A 20,136-nucleotide genomic window follows, 5' to 3' on the forward strand; every position below is an offset into this window, starting at 1 on the left:
TAGTCAATAGCAGCACAATAGAGACATTAATTGTCACGGTTCGCGTGGGGTGGAGGACCCAAATGTAAGTAAGTAAGCTTTATTTCTATAGCGCTTTTCACAGACAGAAGTCACAAAGCACTTCACAAAAAGAAGACAGCCTCGTATGAAAAAAAAATGTAGACAAACGTGTAAAATATATGTATATACAGCATAAATATAAGAGCAGTGAGGCAAAAAAAAAACATAATAAAATGCAATAAAAATGTATTAGTTCTAGATGTGCAGGGAGGTAGGAGAACCACGGCAGGGATGCATGGAGTACTGAACAAAATGTATTAACAAAAACACTAACGGGTACTGGGTAATTTATTTTAAATTAAATTTATTTTACGGTAAATTATTTTTTTTTTTTTCTCGGACATGCATCACATTATGTCACAAATCCAACCGGAAATTATTCACTGATGTCGGCACAATTAGCAAATTGGGATTTTAGGATTGAGTCCAGCCACTAAATATTAACAGTGAAAATAGCCTTTGTCCTTGACAATGACGTTTAAATAGAAAAATGATTTTTTTAAAAACACCAAACACCATATATAAAATGGTGTTGCACAAGGATCTGGTGCCAACGTGCTGAAATATGACATTCCAATCTTCATTGGCGGCCATTTTTAACTTGTTGCGTATCACCACGAGTGGGCAACCCCAACTTGTATGCGGTGTTTTTTGAAAATGTTGTGCCCATACATAACACCATACCAAATTGCAAAAACTTGTCACAAAATGCTGTTTTTTAATGAATTCCTTCTCTGCTATAATTATCAAGCTTATTCAAGCAACAATAAAGTACAAGTTTCCTGAATGAACTGACTCAGTGAGGTCAAAAAAATTATTTAAAATCTCTTCTGTGTGCTTCTGTACCAGTCAGGGTCTGTATCAGTGGAGTGAAGCAGTTATCAAGCGTGTCAGCAGGCTATGGGACATCAGAGGAGGAGAGATAGTGCGACATGAAGTCAATCTCCTTGTGACCCCACGGGTTGTGGTAAGAAATTATCAGTTGGGTCATCTTTAATTCTGTATTCCTCAAAAAGTCCATCCATTCAAAACTGAGATTCTAGTTAGAGCCCGAGCAGTGACCGCTGCAAGGTCCGTATTGTTTTTGTAGGAATTGCTATTAGGGCCAGAGTAGCGACCGCTACAAGGTCCCTTTTGTTTTTGTAGGAATTTGGGCCTGAGCAGCAACCGCTGCGAGGTCCCTATTGTTTTTGTAAAAATTATTATTATTCTTTATTCTACTCTGCAAACGATCGCATTTTTGGGGACCTAAACATGTACAAAAACTCACCAAACTTTGCGCACTCTTCGGACCCGGCAAATTATGATGTTATCCTAACAACGTGGCTCTATAGCGCACCCTAGTGTGGAAAATTTTAAACCAATCCCGGTAGACGAAATTTGGCAGGTACGTGTAGCACCCCGAGACGCACAAAAAAAATTGCGGAAGCCATATCCTAAAATGTACAGGAAGTGAGCAATGAATTTAATTCACTTTTTCCTCCTTTGCCAACAGTTTTTATCCAATTGACTTAAAAATTGGCATGTATCATGTATATTTATGCATATAGTGCTGCTCAGAAATTTGTGAACCCTGCAGACATGGTCAGATTTTTTTTTATAGAATATTAAAATAACATTATTAAATGTTTAGTCATACCCCAATCTACAATGATGACATTGAAAATAATGGATTTGAACAAAAAGAATGATAATATTGTCATTCATCATTGAGTAAAAGTGGTTGATTTAAGAAAAACTCAGATTTCATGGGTGCAAAAGTATGTAAACCTCTCACTTATTCCGACATTGCACCTCCTTTTGCAATGAGAACTTTATCCAAACACTTTCTTTAGTGACTTATCAGTCTTTCACATCTACTTTGAGGGATTGTTGCCACTCTTCTTTGCAAAATGCAGCCAATTGAGATAGGTTGGATGGGCGTCTAGCATAAACTGCTTGCTTCAGGTCCCGCCACAGTATTTTAAAATAATTTAAGCCAGGATTTTGACTGGGCAAATCCAGAACATGAATATTGTTGTTCTTCAGACATTCATTGGTTGTATTGCTGGAATGCTTTGGATTATTGTCATGTTGCATGATCCATCTTCTACCAGGCTGTAACTTCACAAATAACGGCTTCAGGTTATGATCCAGGATTTCACAATATTCCTCTGAATTCATGATTCCCTGGACTATGTGGAGTTGTCCAGGTCCTGAGGATGAAAAGACAGCCCAGAACTTAACATTCTCACCACCCTGCTTCACTGTAGGGAGAAGGTTATTTTGCTGGTATGCAGTGTTGACTTTTCACCAAACATGACTGTTTTAGTCATAGTGAGGACAGCGTGCACCAACGGCAGTGGAGCACGAGAGAACAAACAAGGGGGCAGTGGGCTCTTAAAAGGGACATTCTCACTCAATCAAGAGCACCACAGCTGGGTCTAGTTGAAACTGATGAAAGACAAGCAGGCAAGAGCCAGCAGCTCTTAAAGGGAAAGCCCCATATATAAGCTCAGCAGCAGGGTTTAAACTACACTGGTTACAATTGCATATCATGAAAATACAAGTTTACCCTACTTCAGGTGGTATAGTTTCACTTTCAACTTATTCTGGAGGTGTTGTGATTTTATGCCATTGCATGCTCCTGGTGTGTTTGTTTTATAGATCATACTATAGCTTTTTAACAGTGGAAATAGTTAATTCGCTAATATTCATTTGTAATAGAGTTCATATTAACGTGTATTTATGTGCAAACTGCGCAACAACCTGGCAGTGAGAAGATCTTTGAAAGTGAACAACAGTCACCCATTTTCTGTAGCGAGTCAAGAGTAAGTATTTTTATTTCACTTTTGTTTTACATTTGATATTTTTTAGCTACATATATAAATTGGTATTTTCTATTTGACACATAAATTACTGTTTGTGGTTATCTAGAATTGTTCTTAATAGTTATTCATTTTATTGCTATAATATTTAGTTAGGTATACTAATTTGCTGTCGAGACAAAATCTTTTTTCATGACACCAGAGTTTCACTTCAACTTAATAAAAAAATAGCAACATTTAATCAACACTTCTCAATCAAAAAACTGAATAGTTTCATATGAGAGAGATAATTATTTGCATATAACTGAAAACTAATTCACAGGTAAAACCTTTGGCGGGCAATTGTATTGAAGCTATTTTATAGAAAGCAACTGATTTTTTTTATTTCTGTAGTATCATTGGCACCAAATGTTACATTGTTTTGGGAGAGTATTCAACTTGCACTGCTGTAAAGCATGCTGAGCTTGAATTGTGTAGTATGTATATATTTGTATAATTAGAATTTCATCTCGTTGATTTTAATTATCTACTTTTTAACATCTAGTACATTGACTTATGTTACTGGATCGATGTTTCATTGTTGCCATATTTCTAGCTAGACAGACACCCGGCGTAGAAAAAGAAGAAGAATCTCAGCCGTGCCGTCACTGTGAGTCCGTGGCTGTGAGCGGGAATCCAAACGTGTCTGCGGTCTGCGTTTCAGGTCGGTAAAAGGTGCATTAAAATAAAACAAACAATGTGTATCATTCTGTCAATTGTCAGTTGGGTTGCTAAGCATATGTGGTCCTGGGAGAGGGTTTGAGTAAAGAAATTGTGACGAATTATCCTAAATGTTGAAGCTACGTTTCTAATGCTAGCGGTCTATTAGCAATGAGAGCACAGTCCTGTATGTGTGCTGTGTTGCTAATATGCTGTTAAGTTAACCAACTGACACTGAAACGGTACATGAGGGTTTAAGTACATGAACAATGGAGCTTATTTCTGTCATTTTTAACATGCTATCATAACAGTTGAAGATAGAAAATTAATAACAATAGTAGAATATGTTACATGTTGTTTGGTTTCGTTTTCAAAGTAAATTAAGTGTAATTGAATAGAAATGTATTAATAAGGTTTATCTGTAACTTGTTGTTTTTCTCAACGTATTTCCGTTCATCAGGAAACCAAGCAGAAAACAAAGCAAACTCTGTACTTGTCACAATGTATATTCAACATACTATTAGAAATTATATTATTATATGATCTTATTTGTAATGTATAATGCCTCTGATGCCCCCCTGCACATTGAAGTGTGTGTGTGTGTGTGTGTGTGTGTGTGTGTGTGTGTGTGTGTGCGTGCGTGCGCGCGTGCGTGCGTGCGTGGGATGAGTTAAAAATGAAAATATAGACTTCCTTAATTGGAACTAGTTGAAATGCAATCCCTATTTTTTTTATTTTTTAAATTACTATGGCTACTTTTTGGCCAGTGACTGTAATGACTGCATCCCAGCAACATCACATTCAGGGTTTGACTACAGTTAAATACAGTACAGTACTTAACATAAATGCTAAAAAATATATTAAATAAGTTAACATTTTATATTGGTTATTTTTTGTGGTTAGGCATTTATCCCTATTCTTCTCCTGAAAAATAAATAAATAAATAAATAAATAAAATAAAACGTTATTAAGCCTACACTATATGTAATTGTAGCTTGAATAAAGTGTAGCAATTATTGATGTTGTCTTTTGGACAAATTAGTAATTTGATCAGCGCTTGAAGAAATCGTAATTCCCTCAATCGCCTCTAGGGGCACCACGTTCTGTTTACTTTCAGTTTTGGAGAAACACAACGAATAAAATCCAAATCCTCATTTATTTATTCATAATCTGAAGTCGCCACATTCAATGTTTGTGGTTCTTTGTATTACTAAAAGAATTACTAATTCACTTGGACACAAGCACGATTGAGACTGAACTAGATTTAAAAAAACATGCATTTATTTACTACGGTTACACATACAGAATCAAAACACTGCCTACCTAACGGTGGAAAGAAAAGGGATACAAATAAAGCTAATAGAGATAAGAAAGGAACAATTTAACAAGGTAAGAAGGAAAGATTTGACTTCTGATCTCTGAGATATTTAAAATGGAAGTTGCGCCAGCGATATGTCAACTTGGTTATGAGACTTTCAACTTACTGGAGTGAGTTGAATCGAGCTAGCCTGCCAAAAAGGCAAGGCAAAAATAAAAATAATAAAATTGTTCCACAGTTGGACGAGGACTGACGTAGCTCGGCTCAAGGTGTATTGCCCTTTTTCAGGCGAGGTCGGGGGCTTCAGCCGGAGTTGTACTCTAGGCGTGCAAGAAGATCCGCGTATCAGCTGGCCAAATCCCGCTACTGAGGCCGAGATCCGCTGCGTGCCTGTGTCCCGAGGGAAACCAGCCGTTGAACCAGCTCTCGCCGCGACGTGACACTCGGAGGATGGAGCAGGTGCTGGTTGACGCACGGGGATTGCGCGCTGCCAGTCCAAACTGTGGTTGCTGGGTGACACACAGGGTCACGGGAAAGTTCGTCGGCGACATAAGTGGGACGAAACACACAAAAAAAAGGATAAAATGAAAAATGAAAACAACGCCAAAAAGAGTCCGTCTAGCTGGAGGGCGCTCGCCAGGGTTTGGTGCACGGCAGCGGTTTGGTGCGATCGCCAAGTCCGAGACACTTGGTCGTTCAGGGAACAGAGGTTGGGGCCACATGGTTTAGAAACGTGGCATGACACCGGGGAGTAATTTTGTCAGTTCTGTGCCAGATGGAGGGAAGAAGGGAGTAAGCAGGAACAGTAGGCCGGAAAACGAGAGAGCGAACAAAATTTGCGCCGGCTGTTTTAAAGTTGTGGGGGCGTGTTCTTCAAAAGGGACGATCCGTCTCTCTTTTGGCTCGACCCACATTCGAGACTTTTAAACTCCAAATTATTTAAATAATTAATAATTAAGAATAAAATTTGGTCAGGCTGGCAAGTCAAGTTCTTCCAAGCAAAACATGTTATCAGTACACATATCAACTAATAACGCATCATGAGATCATTTCGTTCTTTCCAGAGTAACTAAGTAATCTCTTGATTTCCCCATCATCATTCCTGTTGAAATACACATCACATTCTTTTCCCCAAAAACATACATGATGTGAAACATTCAGTTGTGCGTAAATTCACTTGTATGTGATGAATTTCTTATGTGAAATGTGTAAGATTGCTTTGTGGATTATAGGTGTTTCATGTGAGGGCAGTTCTGATCGTCATCACTTGAAGGCACTCTGGTCATGTGTAACCTCCAGGAAGGCTGGAATGTACTGACCAGGATTCCAATGGACCATCTGGTTCATTTTGTTTATGACTTTAAAAGAGTTTGTAGACTGCCAGTCTGCAATCTCAGCTGGGAGGGGAAGATGGAGCTTTCCAATAAAATACTTTGGTGCCATAAACGCGTGGTTCTGGCTGGTGAAAAACAAATATTCACATCCTGGTGACCTGGCCTGTGGTTAACTTCAAAAGAGTGTAATCTCTGTGGGGCTGTCTCTGGCTTAGGTAGAAAGGGGGAAATCAGAGACCTCTCAACCCCCCAAGACCACCCCCCCACCCCCACCACCACACCAGGTTGACCTTGCGCATATTTCCAAGAGTGAAATGTTGAGGGATGGGAAAAATATATATTTGTTTTAGGGTGACTGGCAATATTTGTTACAAAAGTTTAATAGAAAAAAGAACTAAACTTTGCTAACGGTCCCATTTGATTATTTACCTGACTCTGAGTCTAAATGCTTTGATATGTTTTTAACAGTTAATTTATTTGGGTTTTGTTTTGTTGTTCTTTTTTTTTTTTTTTTTTTGGAGAGCTCAGTATTGCTCATTCGGTAATTTTACCGATTTGACATGTCATCATCATTGCTCTCCTTTTTTTTTTTTAATATATATATATATATTTTTTGTATTTTTATTTTTTTTGTATGTGGGTGAATATGTGTATGTGCGTGCGTGCGTGCATTCATTAGTTCACCTAAAACCTATAAAAAAAAATTAAAAATCCCATACCGTTTCCCTAAACCAAACACTTCCAGCCAGAGTCGTGAGGCCGTCAGGAAACCCGAGAAAGGACCAAAGAAAAGAAAGGAAAGTGAAATCCAGCATCCACCAGACACCACCAACCAGAGTCCTTCACCATCTAAATTTCAACAAATCAGGGAGACCTCAAGAGACCAAAGAAGAGACTGAAGAAAGGAAGGCCTGCGCCCCCAACCCAACGCAGCAGGATGGGGCACTGCAGGCCCGCCAGGAACCCCACCGGCCCACAGCCCCCGCTCCCCCACGACCCCCCCCCCAGCCGCCCCCAAACCCCCAGACACCCTCCCACCCGTAGCACCCCAGCCACCCCCACCACCACCACCCCCCAAACAACCGGAGAGGGGCGGGCACAACACCAACCCACCCGCCCTCCCGGCCCCCGGAGCGCCGAGACCCGGGCCACGGATGGAGCCCCCGGCCCAGGGGAGGGGGAGGAAGGCGGACAGGGGAGGGGGAAGGGACGGGGGAAGGAGACGACAAGAAGGGCAGGAGGCAGCGGCAGGGCCGCAGAGAGAGGGGGAGAGGAGGAGGAAGGGTGACGAGGGAGAAGGGACAGGGAGGCGGAGGACGGGGAGAGGCAGCAAGGGGGAGGAAGGGGGAGGGGAGAGGGGACCACGGGGCACCCCGGCGGCTCACAGGCCCCGAACCGCGTCGCCGGGCCCAGAGCGACGAACCACGCCGGGGCGGCGCCGCCCCGGACACCAGGGAGAGCCCCGTAACGCAGCACCCCCCAAGAGACCCAGGGAACGGCCAAGACGCAGGCCGCCACCCAGCAGCCAACAGAGGGATCAGATCAGATCAGATCAAAGACCTCTCAACCAGCGACCCCCCCACCCCAGGTTGACCTTGCGCATATTTCCAAGAGTGAAATGTTGAGGGATAGGAAAAAGATTTTTTTTTTTTAGGGTGACTGGCAATATTCGTTACAAAAGTTTAATAGAAAAAAGAACTAAACTTTGCTAACGGTCCCATTTGATTATTTACCTGACTCTGAGTCGAAATGCTTTGATATGTTTTTAACAGTTTATTTATTTGGGTTTTGTTTTGTAAAAAAGAGTGTAATGCTAAAATACTGCTGTACTTCTCTCCATTTTAGCTGACAAGGATAGTCTGCAAGCTATACATTACTAAACCTTGCAAGAAATGTGTAAGAAGCCAAAGCTGAACCAAGACAGTGTCCCACATTTTAGATCTTCAGCACGAAGGAAGATCTGGAAGGAAGCATTGACTGGTCCGTAAAAGAAGACACTAGAGCTGTCCTAATATTCGATGTTCATCCTTGTTTGAAAGAACTTATTCATGTAAGTAATTAATTATGGTGGTCATCAAATACAATTGGCATCATCAATGTATTTTGAATTTTTTATTTTTATTTTTTTTAATTAAACATATTTTGGTGTTAGGTGTGCAGCATAGGATTTTGGATCCACAAAATAAGTTCATAAAACAACTTAAACAGAGATTGGAGGATTTCTGCTCGATGTCTCAGTTTTGCGGCTTATCAAATAATGCGATGTAGCCGCCAACGACAATGGATCAAAGTAAGTATTATAAATTTAAAAATACTTTCTCATCCTCCGAAATGGACGTCTGAAAGTCTGTTGTATCTGTTATAGCTGAAGCCCACGTTGCGCTAAAGGCCCTTGCAACATCTTTCCCTCTCCAGCCCTTCCACCAAAGAAGATATACCTCTTCATCAGTGAGGCCTTCTTCATGTCCTAAAGGTAACAATTGCATTTTATTTCCTTTAAAAACATGGACTTGAAACAGAATCACTACAACTTAAGTTGTGGGGGTAATTGAGGGTAGCAATTTATCATGTCCTGCATTTAAAATATGCACAGCTCACCTAAAAACTAAAAATAAGATGCTTTAAAAAAATCAATTAAAAAAATTAATTCATGGTTGTGTTTGTTGACCATCATTAATAATTACTTACATGTATAAGTTCTTTCAAACAACCATAAGCGTCCAAGATGAGGGCAGCTCTATTCTTTTATCAAATACCTGCAAAAAGCATAATACCCTCCACCTTAAATGTTTATTGTCTTTGATCTGTTACAGCCTACAGACCAACAGGATGTCTTCATCCAGAAGCAAAGCTTGACCTGTCTAGCAAGTGTGTCATTGCTGTTTGTAATTTGCCAGTTATATTTGACAAAGAAAAGTTAAATGTGCACTGTGGAACTTGTCACTTACTTACTCGCGACTGTCATCTCTCGCCAAAAGCGTAATCACAGCCTACCCGTGTCAAGTTAGTATAGAGGCCGCGATACACCAATCTGATGTCGGCCAAATGTGACCGACACCTCCCCCTGTGGCGTCAGCCTGGCCGTCAGCAACCCTAACCCTAACCCACGTTGGAAAAATTATGGAAATACAACCCGCAACAAATGGGCACCAACGCTAATTATTAAGTACCTTCTGCTCATGTGTGAGAACTAATTCCCTTCCATACCATGAACGGCAGTAGTCACTATTTTCTTCATTCTTTGAATAAGGGGAACTGGAAAGCTCTTCAGGGGGCGAGATATAAAATGTAAACAAAGATTCCTCACGACATATTCCCACACAAAGCACACCCTCAGGGTCTTTACAGTGCAGTCCTTTATCCAGTTGCATGATATATCATATAGTGCTGAATTCATCTTATCTTCTTTATGTCCAAATACAAAGTGTGGTAATGTGCAAAACGAGCGGTATAGTAACACTGACTTGCATATGAAAGGCCGTGTATTGAAAAGGTTTACACTGATTATCTGCATTTGTCTTGTCCCCATGCGCTGATTTGCTAGCTAACAACCCATCAGCGTGATCAAATGTCACAACGGGCTGACATCGATTCAACATGTTGAATCTGACAAAAAAAACACTCTCCAAACGCTAGCCAACAGGATCCGACGTTTTATACGTTAATCAGACGGCGCACACTGACGGTTAAGCCTGGACGCTTTCCGACTCATGACGTCGGATTGGTGTATCCAGGCCTTTTGGCGTCACTCCACCCCTCCCCTAGAAACTGTATTGTGGAGTGTTGGTCCCGAACATGACACACTGAAGGTAAGTTAGAATGGCATTCATTTACTGGAAAGCAGTTTTGGATTTTCAGATGACATTGACAGTGCAAGTGCAATGGTTATATTGTTGGTCAAGGTTGTAAAAAGGACCTCATTGGCCTTTTGATAAAGGACACCTTTATAAAACCATACTGGGCTTCTTTTCATTCATTCATGTTTCAGTATATCATGTATATTTATTTTCGTTTCCTCCATACAAATTAATGTTGAGGTGTTGAAATAGCTTGAACAAAAGCTTATTAGGACTGTGACATGTCAGAGCACATTATAATTGTATTACCTGAGGTGATTGTGTTCCAGTCAAGTTGTACTTAAAGTGCAAATAAAGATTGACACTTCATGCTCCGCTTCAGTATTTAGTTTTTATTTTCTATGAATAAAACAAAAAATCTTTTAAGAATGTTTGCCTTGATTTGATTCTTAGAATAGGTATTTTTAGCTTATTCTAAGCAACAATGAAAGCCATTTAAGTTTTTAAAGTAAGTGTTTAAGGCAGCGGTGGGCAATCTCAGTCCTCGAGGGCGGGTGTCCTGCGGGTTTTGGAGGTTTCTCACTTCCAACACAAGCTGATGCCAATAAACAAGATCGTTATCAGGCTTATGCAGAGCTTGCTGATGAGCTGATTATATATCAGCTTTGTTGGATAAGGGCAACAGGCAAAATCTGCAGGACTTCGGCCCTCGATGCCCACCTCAGGTTTAAGGCTTATTTTAAGATTTAATTGACTCTTTTGTTGCTTAGAATTAGTGTTTAAAGCTTTTAAAAAATATATAATTTACTTGACTTGTTGCTTAGAATAAGCAACAAATAAGAGCATTTTACCTTTTAAAATAAGTATTTAACGTTTATTTTAAGATTTCATTGACTTGTTTTGTTGCTTAGAATTAGTTTGTAAAGACATTTTATTTATTTATATTTTATTTTTTTTTAAAAAGAGCGCAATGATGATGTCAAATCGAATGAACAATACTGAGCTCTCCTAAAGAAGAAAAAAAAAATTAGTTTGTAAATCTTATTTTTGGATAAATATAGATCTACGCATTTGTCTTATTTCAAGAAATCTAAGTTAGTAAAATTTTCTTCTTGCATGGACAGATAATTTCACTAGTTTCAAGTAATTTTCCCTTGAAATGTTTATATCTAATATTTAGACTCTGCGTTTTTGCAGTGTACTGCCTTCTAGAATCCTCTGACAATCCTGGAAACCCCCGGTCCCTTGCGGCTACACTGCCATCTATTGGCCTGCACACATCATTACAATACACACTTTCTTTTCTTCTTCTTTTTTATGACAATAAAGATACTCATTTCAATTTAGTTCAATACTTGTTAATTCAATATCAATAGTGGTATGTTTTCTGTTCTGAAAAGACCCTTCAATTTTTTTGTCTTTGTGGCCAGGATGAGGTAAGAAGGCATTTCCAGTGTCCAATCTTAGAGGGGATGGAGTTGGAGAACCAGGGGGGTATGGGTACTGAACTCAATCATTGGGAAAAGAGACTGTTAGAGGTAACTATACTTCATTTTGAATGTATTAAGAACTTTATAAAAGTTTTGGTCACTAATTTGTATTATTTTCTTTCCTTTAATTTGTTATTTCCTCACTCAGAATGAAGCAATGACAGGCTCCCACACCCAAAACAGGGTGTTTTCTCGAATGACATTGGCCATTATGGAGGACACTGGGTGGTACAGAGCCAACTACAGCCTGGCGCAGACACTGAACTGGGGCCGTGGACTGGGCTGTGATTTTGTCATGAAGAGCTGCAAGTTCTGGATGGACAGACAGAGACAGAGGTCAATAATACCTATTTATATTTTATATAACTTTACATGACAGAATGTACTGTAGTGACCCTCTTGCCATTCAAAACGGGTCACCATGGTTACCTGTGAGTTGTTGTTTTGACGCGTGGTTCAATGACGAAGACTCACTCCAGCTTCGACTTCACAATGCTGATTTATTTTACTTACACTTCGTTTCAATTTTGTTTCCACTTGGACAGAGAACGTGAGTCCATAATGACCAGCCACAACACGATCACACCCACCACGCCACCGACCACGGTCTAAAATTGTTTTTCTTTTCCCACTGGTACACCTGAAACTCATCATCCCACTGATTAAGTAATCTCAGGCCAGGGCAAATAGGCACCACTGCTCCCCCAAGTGGTGGGAGGTTTAACAAATAAACAAGTTAACAGAAATTCCTTCCTTTTTTTCATTGGCATATTTTAAATGACAGGCATCCTGACATACAGACACTTTCATTTTATGCGGTCCGGTGTTAGCGTGGAAACCAGACTCATCGCTTTACCAGCGAGTCTGAGCACAGTCACAATGAAGTGGATTTCTGAGGCGGGGCAAGCATGACAAGACAGACAGTGGAAAAAAACAATCGGCAAAGAGCGGGCGTGATGTCAAAAAAAGCAATGCGCAGAAGCCAAGTAGTAAACAGTAGCGGTGGATAGAGACAAAGTAAATTCAACATGGCTAGTTGAAGAGAAACAGTAGTGATTAATGACTTATATTGTTGCGGTAAAAACTTGATTTTGAATGTTATGAGGAGAATGGACTTTGTTCCGGCGCCTAAGAGTGACATTGCTCACGAAGAATCTGTCACGGCAAATAAACTAATTTGATTTGTTTCGAGCCGGGCCCTATTGTGCTGAATGGCAGCCTATCCAGACCCACTTTTATTTCTTCAAAGAAAATGGGTGTGGCTTGCCAGGCTATGTAAACGTAGAATAAGACTATGGAGGCAAAAGCATTAACTGCATGATGTAAGCGGTCATCAGCCATTCCCTATAAGCTTTACAGAGGCGTTGCTTGGTTGTGTTCTGCAGCAAATAGTATATTTCAAATTTGAGCACCACACTCCAGCAGCATTGATTTGTAAGGCCCCATGGAGTTAACTTGTGTAGGGTATTTTGTTCTGAGATAATACACCAAAGAAGTACAACTAATTTGGAATTGAATAGGACTGCAACTAATGATTATTTTAATGCTCAATTAATCTATTATTTTGTCGATTAATCGATTAACCGGATAAAGTAAAAAAAGGAATAATGTCAATCCCTGTATTCAAAAACATGACATCCTTTCTAATTAACAGCGTAGAAAATTAATTATGATTCATTTACTGGTTTGGCCAGAGCATGTCCGAAAATATGTAAAAATGTTAATCATTATTTTCTAAGCTAAAAGCAAATCGCGGGCGTCGAGGTGAAATCTTCTACCATTAGTTACTTTTCCGGAAAACCCCAAAACAGCATGCACTTTCAATCATAAACATTGCATTTTCCACACTTAAGATTGGTCAATAATAAAAAATTTAAAAATAAAAAACACCACACATGTGGACTGACCAATTGTACAGATTTTTGGAAAAATATCAAATTTACCAAATTGTGACTGAGGTTTTCGGCCCAACACCTGCGAAAAGTAAAAAAAAAAAAATTGGTCTTCTATCATAGAAATCGGTGAATATTTACTGTTCAGAAGCTGACATTCTGAGGATTTGGAGAATTTCTAAACAAAGAGGTATCTAAATGAGTAAGTGATTATAAAAATAGTGATACATTTGATAATTGATTAATTGTTCATTGCAGTTGTCGATTAATCGTTGCGCCTCTAGTATTGAACATGTAACATGCAACATGTATTTAAGCAAAAATAGCCTTCTGAAACTAATTATTCCAAATATAATGAATCTCTCTCTTTTATTTTGAAAGACAACCAAACTGAAGTTTGATCAGCATCTCAGAAGGGACTGTGGTTACACTTTGAGGCACCACTGTTTATATAATAATTTATATAATAATTTCTGGGTTAGGGTTAATCTTTTTTACCTCTACTTGTGTATTTTATGCACTACCACGCCACAATACAGCAATCATCTAGATTAAAAATCTTCAATAAATGTCAACTCTCTTGAAGGTTGGTTTGTTTGTTATTGCAGAAAGCATGCTGTCATGCCTTACTGTGACAGAGTTCGAGCCTCTCCTTTACACTTGATGTGCAGACAGGACCAGCTAGCTGTGGCTGTCTGCAACCTGCAGAAATACCCACTGGAGTTGCCACTGGAGTACCAGGTACACAGTCCACCAACCTACCCTGAATAGAGTTTGAAATTAGTTTTCATTTATGTTTGTTATAAAATTTTCAGGAACTGCTATTGTGCATTAAAAAAATATTCTACTCATTTTGAGGTAAAAGAATGCTTATTTCTCATTTACTTTGGGGCGGCATGGCTCAGAGATAGAGTGGTGGTCACCCATCCATGTGGTTGTGGGTTCGATCCTCACACCTGGTGATCAAGTTGAAGTGTCCTTGAGCAAGATGTTGAACACCAGATTTGCTACCAGTGGACCAAGCAGCGCCCTGCATGGCAGCAGTCGACCACTGGTGTGTGAATATGTGTGTGAATTGGTGAATGTGAGGCATTGTAAAGCGCTTTGGGCACCATATGGTGTAGTTAAAGCACTATATAAAAAAGTTGTCTGTTTTACTATTCCACTTTAAATAGCATATTTACTTGGAATCTGTGCAAGTCTTACTAATGCAGAGGAATTACGATGGGTTGTCTGACGAGCAGCACATAGTCTGTCATCACTGGACAACATGGTTTCTGTAAAAAAAAAAGTGTGAAATACGGAAGACCTGAAGCTGAACTGAAATGATGTTGAATTCATGTTAAGATGTATATGAGATTCAGACTACGGGCTATTCGGTCCCTGTACAACCGATGTCAGAGTTTGGTCCGCATTGCCGGCAGTAAGTCGAATTTCTTTCCTGTGAGGGTTGGACTCCGCCAAGGTTGCCCTTTGTCACCGATTCTGTTCATAACTTTTATGGACAGAATTTCTAGGCGCAGCCGAGGCGTTGAGGGGGTCCGGTTTGGTGGCCTCAGCATTGCATCTCTGCTTTTTGCAGATGATGTGGTGCTGTTGGCTTCTTCAAGCCGTGATCTCCAGCTCTCACTGGAGCGGTTCGCAGCCGAGTGTGAAGCGGTTGGGATGAGGATCAGTACCTCCAAATCCGAGACCATGGTCCTCAATCGGAAAAGGGTGGAGTGCCCTCTCCGGGTCGGGGATGAGATCCTGCCCCAAGTGGAGGAGTTCAAGTATCTTGGGGTCTTGTTCACGAGTGAGGGTAGGTTAGAGCGGGAGATCGACAGGCGGATCGGTGCAGCATCTGCAGTGATGCGGACGCTGTATCGGTCCGTTGTAGTGAAGAAGGAGCTGAGCCGTAAGGCAAAGCTCTCGATTTACCGGTCGATCTACGTTCCTGCCCTCACCTATGGTCACGAGCTGTGGGTCGTGACCAAAAGAACAAGATCCCGGATACAAGCGGCCGAAATGAGTTTCCTCCGCAGAGTAGCCGGGCTCTCCCTTAGAGATAGGGTGAGAAGCTCGGTCATCCGGGAGGGACTCAGCATCGAGCCACTACTAGGAACCAGTTGAGGTGGCTCGGGCATCTGGTTCGGATGCCCCCTGGACGCCTCCCTGGGGAGGTGTTCTGGGCATGTCCTACCGGCGGGAGGCCCCGGGGACGACCCAGGACACGCTGGAGAGACTACGTCTCTCGGCTGGCCTGGGAACGCCTTGGGATCCCGTCGGAGGAGCTGGCTGAAGTGGCTGGGGAGAGGGAAGTCTGGGCTTCCCTGCTAAAGCTGCTGCCCCCGCGACCCGACCCCGGATAAGCGGAAGAAGACGGACGGACGGATGAGATTCAGACTTGGACTGACCAATGTGGAAGAAGGAGTTAAATACCTAAAAGAAAATCTCTTAATTTTGGAAATTTATTTTTAAGATATTGTGAATGGGAATAAGATTAACATTTTGTAGTTGGAATGGTTGGATTCAGTCAAGGAAGGTGGAATAATGTGAAATATCTTTTAATTTGGAGGTTTGTTTTGAAAATGTGTGTGATTCTAGGAATAAGATTTGTTACTCTTTATTCGTCACACCCAGGAGGCCTCCAGGAGGCATCCTTATCAGATGCCCTCTTCGGTTTCCTCTCAATGCGAAGGAACAGCTGCTCTACTCTGAGCCTCTCCAGGATGACTGAGCTTCTAATCTCATAAGGAGAGGTCTGTCACCCTGCGGAGGAAACAAATTTTGGCCGCTTGTATCCGAGCTCTTGTACTTTGCGTCACGACCCACAGCTTGTGACCATAGTTGAGGGTAGGAACGTAGATTGACCTGTTCAGTGAGAGCTTTGCCTTTCATCTCAGCTCATTTTTCACCACAACCAATCCGCATCACTGCAGACACTGCACCGATCCTCCATTTGGAGCAGGAGCTCATCCCCTACCTGAAAGGGCACCCTTTTTCGACTGAGGACCATGTTCTCAGATTTGGAGGTGCTGATTTTCATTCCGACTGGTTCACACTCCGCAATGAAACAATCCCAGTGAGAGTTGGATTGATGAAGCCAACAGTACCATATTATCTGCAAAAAGCAGAGATGTGATACTGAGGTCACCAAAATGGACACACTCAATGCCTTGGTCAAGAAATTCTGTCCAAAATGGTAATGAACAGAATCGGTGACAAAGGGCAGCTTTGGTGGAGTCCAACCCTCATCGTAAACGAGTCCAACTTATTGCCGGTAATGCAGGCTGAACTCTGACATCGGTCAGGCGGGGACCAAACAGCCCATATCAGGGTGTTTGGTACCGTATACTCCCGAAGCACTTGCCACAGAACTCCCTGAGGCACACTGTTGAATGCCTTTTCCATGTTGATTGGTTGGGCGAACTCCCATGCACCCTCGAGGACCCTGCCAAGTGTGTAGAGGCGGTCCGCTGTTTCACGGCCAGGACGAAAGCCACACTGCTCTGCCTGAATTTGAGGTTTGACATCCTTATGGACCCTCCTCTCCAGTGCTCCTGAATAGACCTTACCAGGGAGGCTGAGAAGTGTGATTCTTCTGTAGTTGGAACACACGTTCCAGCCCCCTTCTTCAAAAGGGGGACCTCCACCCTGGTCTGCCAATCCAGCGGTATTGTCCCCGATGTCCACACAATTTTGCAGAGGTGTTTCAACCAGGACAGCCACACAACAATCAGAGTCTTTAGGAATTCCAGGCAGATATTCCTTCACCCCCAGGGCCTTGCAACTGAGGAGCTTTTTAACCACCTCTGACTTCAACCCTACATCAATTTGAAGAATATTAACTAACGGAGTAAGACTTGCCATTTTTGGGCATGGGTAGACATCGGCCAAATGCCTCTGACTTACCCTGCGTCGACGCCGCAGTGTTGAGTATCACTCACTCATGTTACTCCCCACTGCTCGCTGACATGATTGAACCTTCTTTTATATTGTAGGCTGCAGCATTCTTCTTTTAAAGTTCAAATCATCTGCTGTAGTTGCGGTGTGCATTACCCTCATGTTTCCAGGTTGTTCTAATCTAATTGCATGTCATGTGATAGCTTGACGTAGAGCCAATCACAAGCTGGGATGTAGAGGATCGAGTGTAATGCTTCATATGATTGGGGGAGCCAAGAAACATCAAGGGCTGTTTTTTCTTCTAAGTCTGTTGTTTTAATAATTTTCATGCAACGACCTTGACTTTAAAAATGTATCCAGTAAAAAGTACAGATACTGATGTGAAAAAGTAACGGATAAAAGTAAAGAGTATTCTATGGCTATGTTTATATGAGGATGATCTGAACAGAAGACAGAAAAGTGGTGTCTCGTCTCTACCTTTCATTTCGCATTTTGACAAGCGTTTATTAGAGAAAATTTGCGTGCATACGGTGACACAACAGTGTGTGGAATTCTACCAGGCGACAGGGTGATCCCTAGATGTCCCTCCATGCGCAATGCTTAAAATCTCCCTTCGTGTTTGATCACACTGCCAGTCGCTACTACTGATTGGATGATTTGGTGAGATTCGTAAAAGGGCGCTGCCTGGAACCGGCGCGCAGTGAAGATGATCAAACTACTATCTAGAACGTGGTAAGCTAAACAAGCTTTCTGTATAGGAGAACCAGCAGAGAGATCACTAACGGAGAGCAGCCAGCGAATGTGGTGCAGTGCAGCAGTTCTGTTGCGGTGGCTCGGCCGAGAGACCGTACACCCCGGCTGGCTACTCACCGCTGGCCCCTGCCTGCCTTCACTGGTCCAGACCGGGCAACGGCACAATTTGATCTCTGATCTGATTGTCACTCATGTGCCGCGAAAACCAAAATGACAGTTACTAGTAAAAATAAATAAATAATCGACGCTGGAAGGACTCCTGTTGGTTTATTATAGCAGCAGCTGGCTGGCCATCGCCCATATATAATGTAAGGTAAACGCGTACGCGACATAAGCAGATTTGAGCGGAGTTTTGCGTTTTGGGCCGTGCATATGGGAACGCAACGGTGGAGCATATTCAACTTTTCCACTCTGGTGGGTGGTTTGAAACTTTTGTGTTTTCAAGCCCCCAAAACGACATCACCGTCTAAACCACAGGATTCAGAGTCCGGTCCTCAATGGCCCTGAGTCCTGCATGTTTTTGAGGTTACTCCAACACACCTGATTCAATGATCAGGATCATTATCAGGCTCCTGCAGAGCTTGCTGATGAGCTACGAACCAGCTGTGTTGAACGTGGGAAACCTCTAAAACATGCAGGACTCAGGCCCTCGAGGACCGGACTTCGACACCACTGGTCTAAACAAAGGCACTGCTGATAGAATATTTTTACGTTTTTACCCCCAAGCGTCCTTTTATAAATGGGCCCTAAGAAATAAATGATCAGGAAAGTACAAAGTAATAAATAAACTACTCAACTACAGTAACAAAATATTTGTACTTCGAGGGAGGCTACTCTCTCGTACAGGCAATGAGCTGTGGGGAAATAGCCCACACCTGCTTGGCACCGCTCTCTGTGGGTAACTCCAGAGTGGAAGAGAGTCCAACTCCTCTCAAGAGGACTGGTACCAGGGTCCAAGATATGTGTTGAGGCGAGTCCGACTGTCTAGTCGGAACTTCTTGTGTGTTCAGGGTTAGCTGAAAGGCATTGATCATAAAGGATGTGTCTTGTATTGTGTGTCCACGTAAGTGTCTATGCTCTCTTTACATTGACATATAGAAAGTGCATCGTTTCATTGTTTCTCATTGGACAGTAGCATGTTGGCGAGTAACCTCACATTCCCTATAACGAATTGTTAAACAAATGGTTTAAAACCCCTGTAGCACTGAAATCTCTAGTTAGATTTCCATCCACCCATTTTTCAAGAAATGTGAAAATAAAACTGAATGGAAACACCAGAAATTTAAAAAAGGGCCCAAAATTCGCCAAAACGTTTTTACGCTTAGAGGGGAAGGATTTTGAAGCGTATCGAAAAGAGTAAAATGCAAATATTGGCTATAAAAACACTTCCAAAACAGGTTTGGCGAATAACCGCTGGCCAGATACACGTCGCGTTCACCAGATATTATGTCACGTATGTTTGTAGTCCCAAAGCAATGGCAAACGATAAAGTAATGTATGTTTGGGGGGAACGATGAAACAGAAATCTTTTTGGTATTAATTAACACTAGATCTCCCATAGCTGTCATTTTGACTGTTCTCAAAATTGGTTTTGTTGTTACTCTGTTTACATAGATCAACAATGTTCTTGGTCTTTTGACAACTCCTCTCTCTATATGTATATCATTACTTCACTGGCATTTTATTGTATTAAAAATCGAAAAATATTTAGGAGTAATTAGTACTTGTATCTCCACAGCCGTCAATTCGACTGTTCTATTCATTTCAATGTACATCTTTCGCATTGCTGAGCCTGAGACCCTCGGTGTTGCGCCGCTGGGCTTTCGTATTTGGCACCGCTGGGCTTCCGTATTTGGAACCGCTGGGCTTCCGTAGCAACTACCATTTAGTGCGCAGGCATTTGGCTTAGGATACAAGCTTGATCACCATGTTGAATAAAAAAAAAAATATATACTAGAGAAAAAACTTTACACAGTTACACTATGAGAAGCTGACAGAGTCTGACGAATCACGTTGAGTGGTTACTGGATCGCTCGGCAGTTTCAGACAGCAAGTCCAAACAAGACCAGCCCACCCCCGCTAAAAGGAGACGTGTACCGCT

At 41.7% G+C, this 20,136-nt stretch overlaps 1 protein-coding gene across 4 annotated transcripts in view; it reads left to right on the plus strand.

Annotated features, from left to right (window-relative positions):
• Window positions 1-20,136, plus strand: part of lmln (leishmanolysin-like (metallopeptidase M8 family)) — an 88,815-nt gene that overhangs the window by 35,906 nt on the left and 32,773 nt on the right. For all 4 annotated transcript variants that reach the window (XR_013295848.1, XR_013295849.1, XM_077579248.1 and 1 more), the window contains exons 9-12: window positions 910-1,027; window positions 11,446-11,553; window positions 11,654-11,841; window positions 14,006-14,138. Coding sequence is in view for 2 of the 4 variants with exons in the window: in XM_077579248.1 (XP_077435374.1) it covers window positions 910-1,027; window positions 11,446-11,553; window positions 11,654-11,841; window positions 14,006-14,138 (547 nt within the window). In the remaining 2 variants the exon portion in view is untranslated. The remainder of the gene's footprint in view (window positions 1-909; window positions 1,028-11,445; window positions 11,554-11,653; window positions 11,842-14,005; window positions 14,139-20,136) is intronic.

The sequence above is a fragment of the Vanacampus margaritifer genome, chromosome 11 (genome assembly GCF_051991255.1).
Source record: "Vanacampus margaritifer isolate UIUO_Vmar chromosome 11, RoL_Vmar_1.0, whole genome shotgun sequence".
Lineage (NCBI taxonomy): Eukaryota > Metazoa > Chordata > Actinopteri > Syngnathiformes > Syngnathidae > Vanacampus > Vanacampus margaritifer.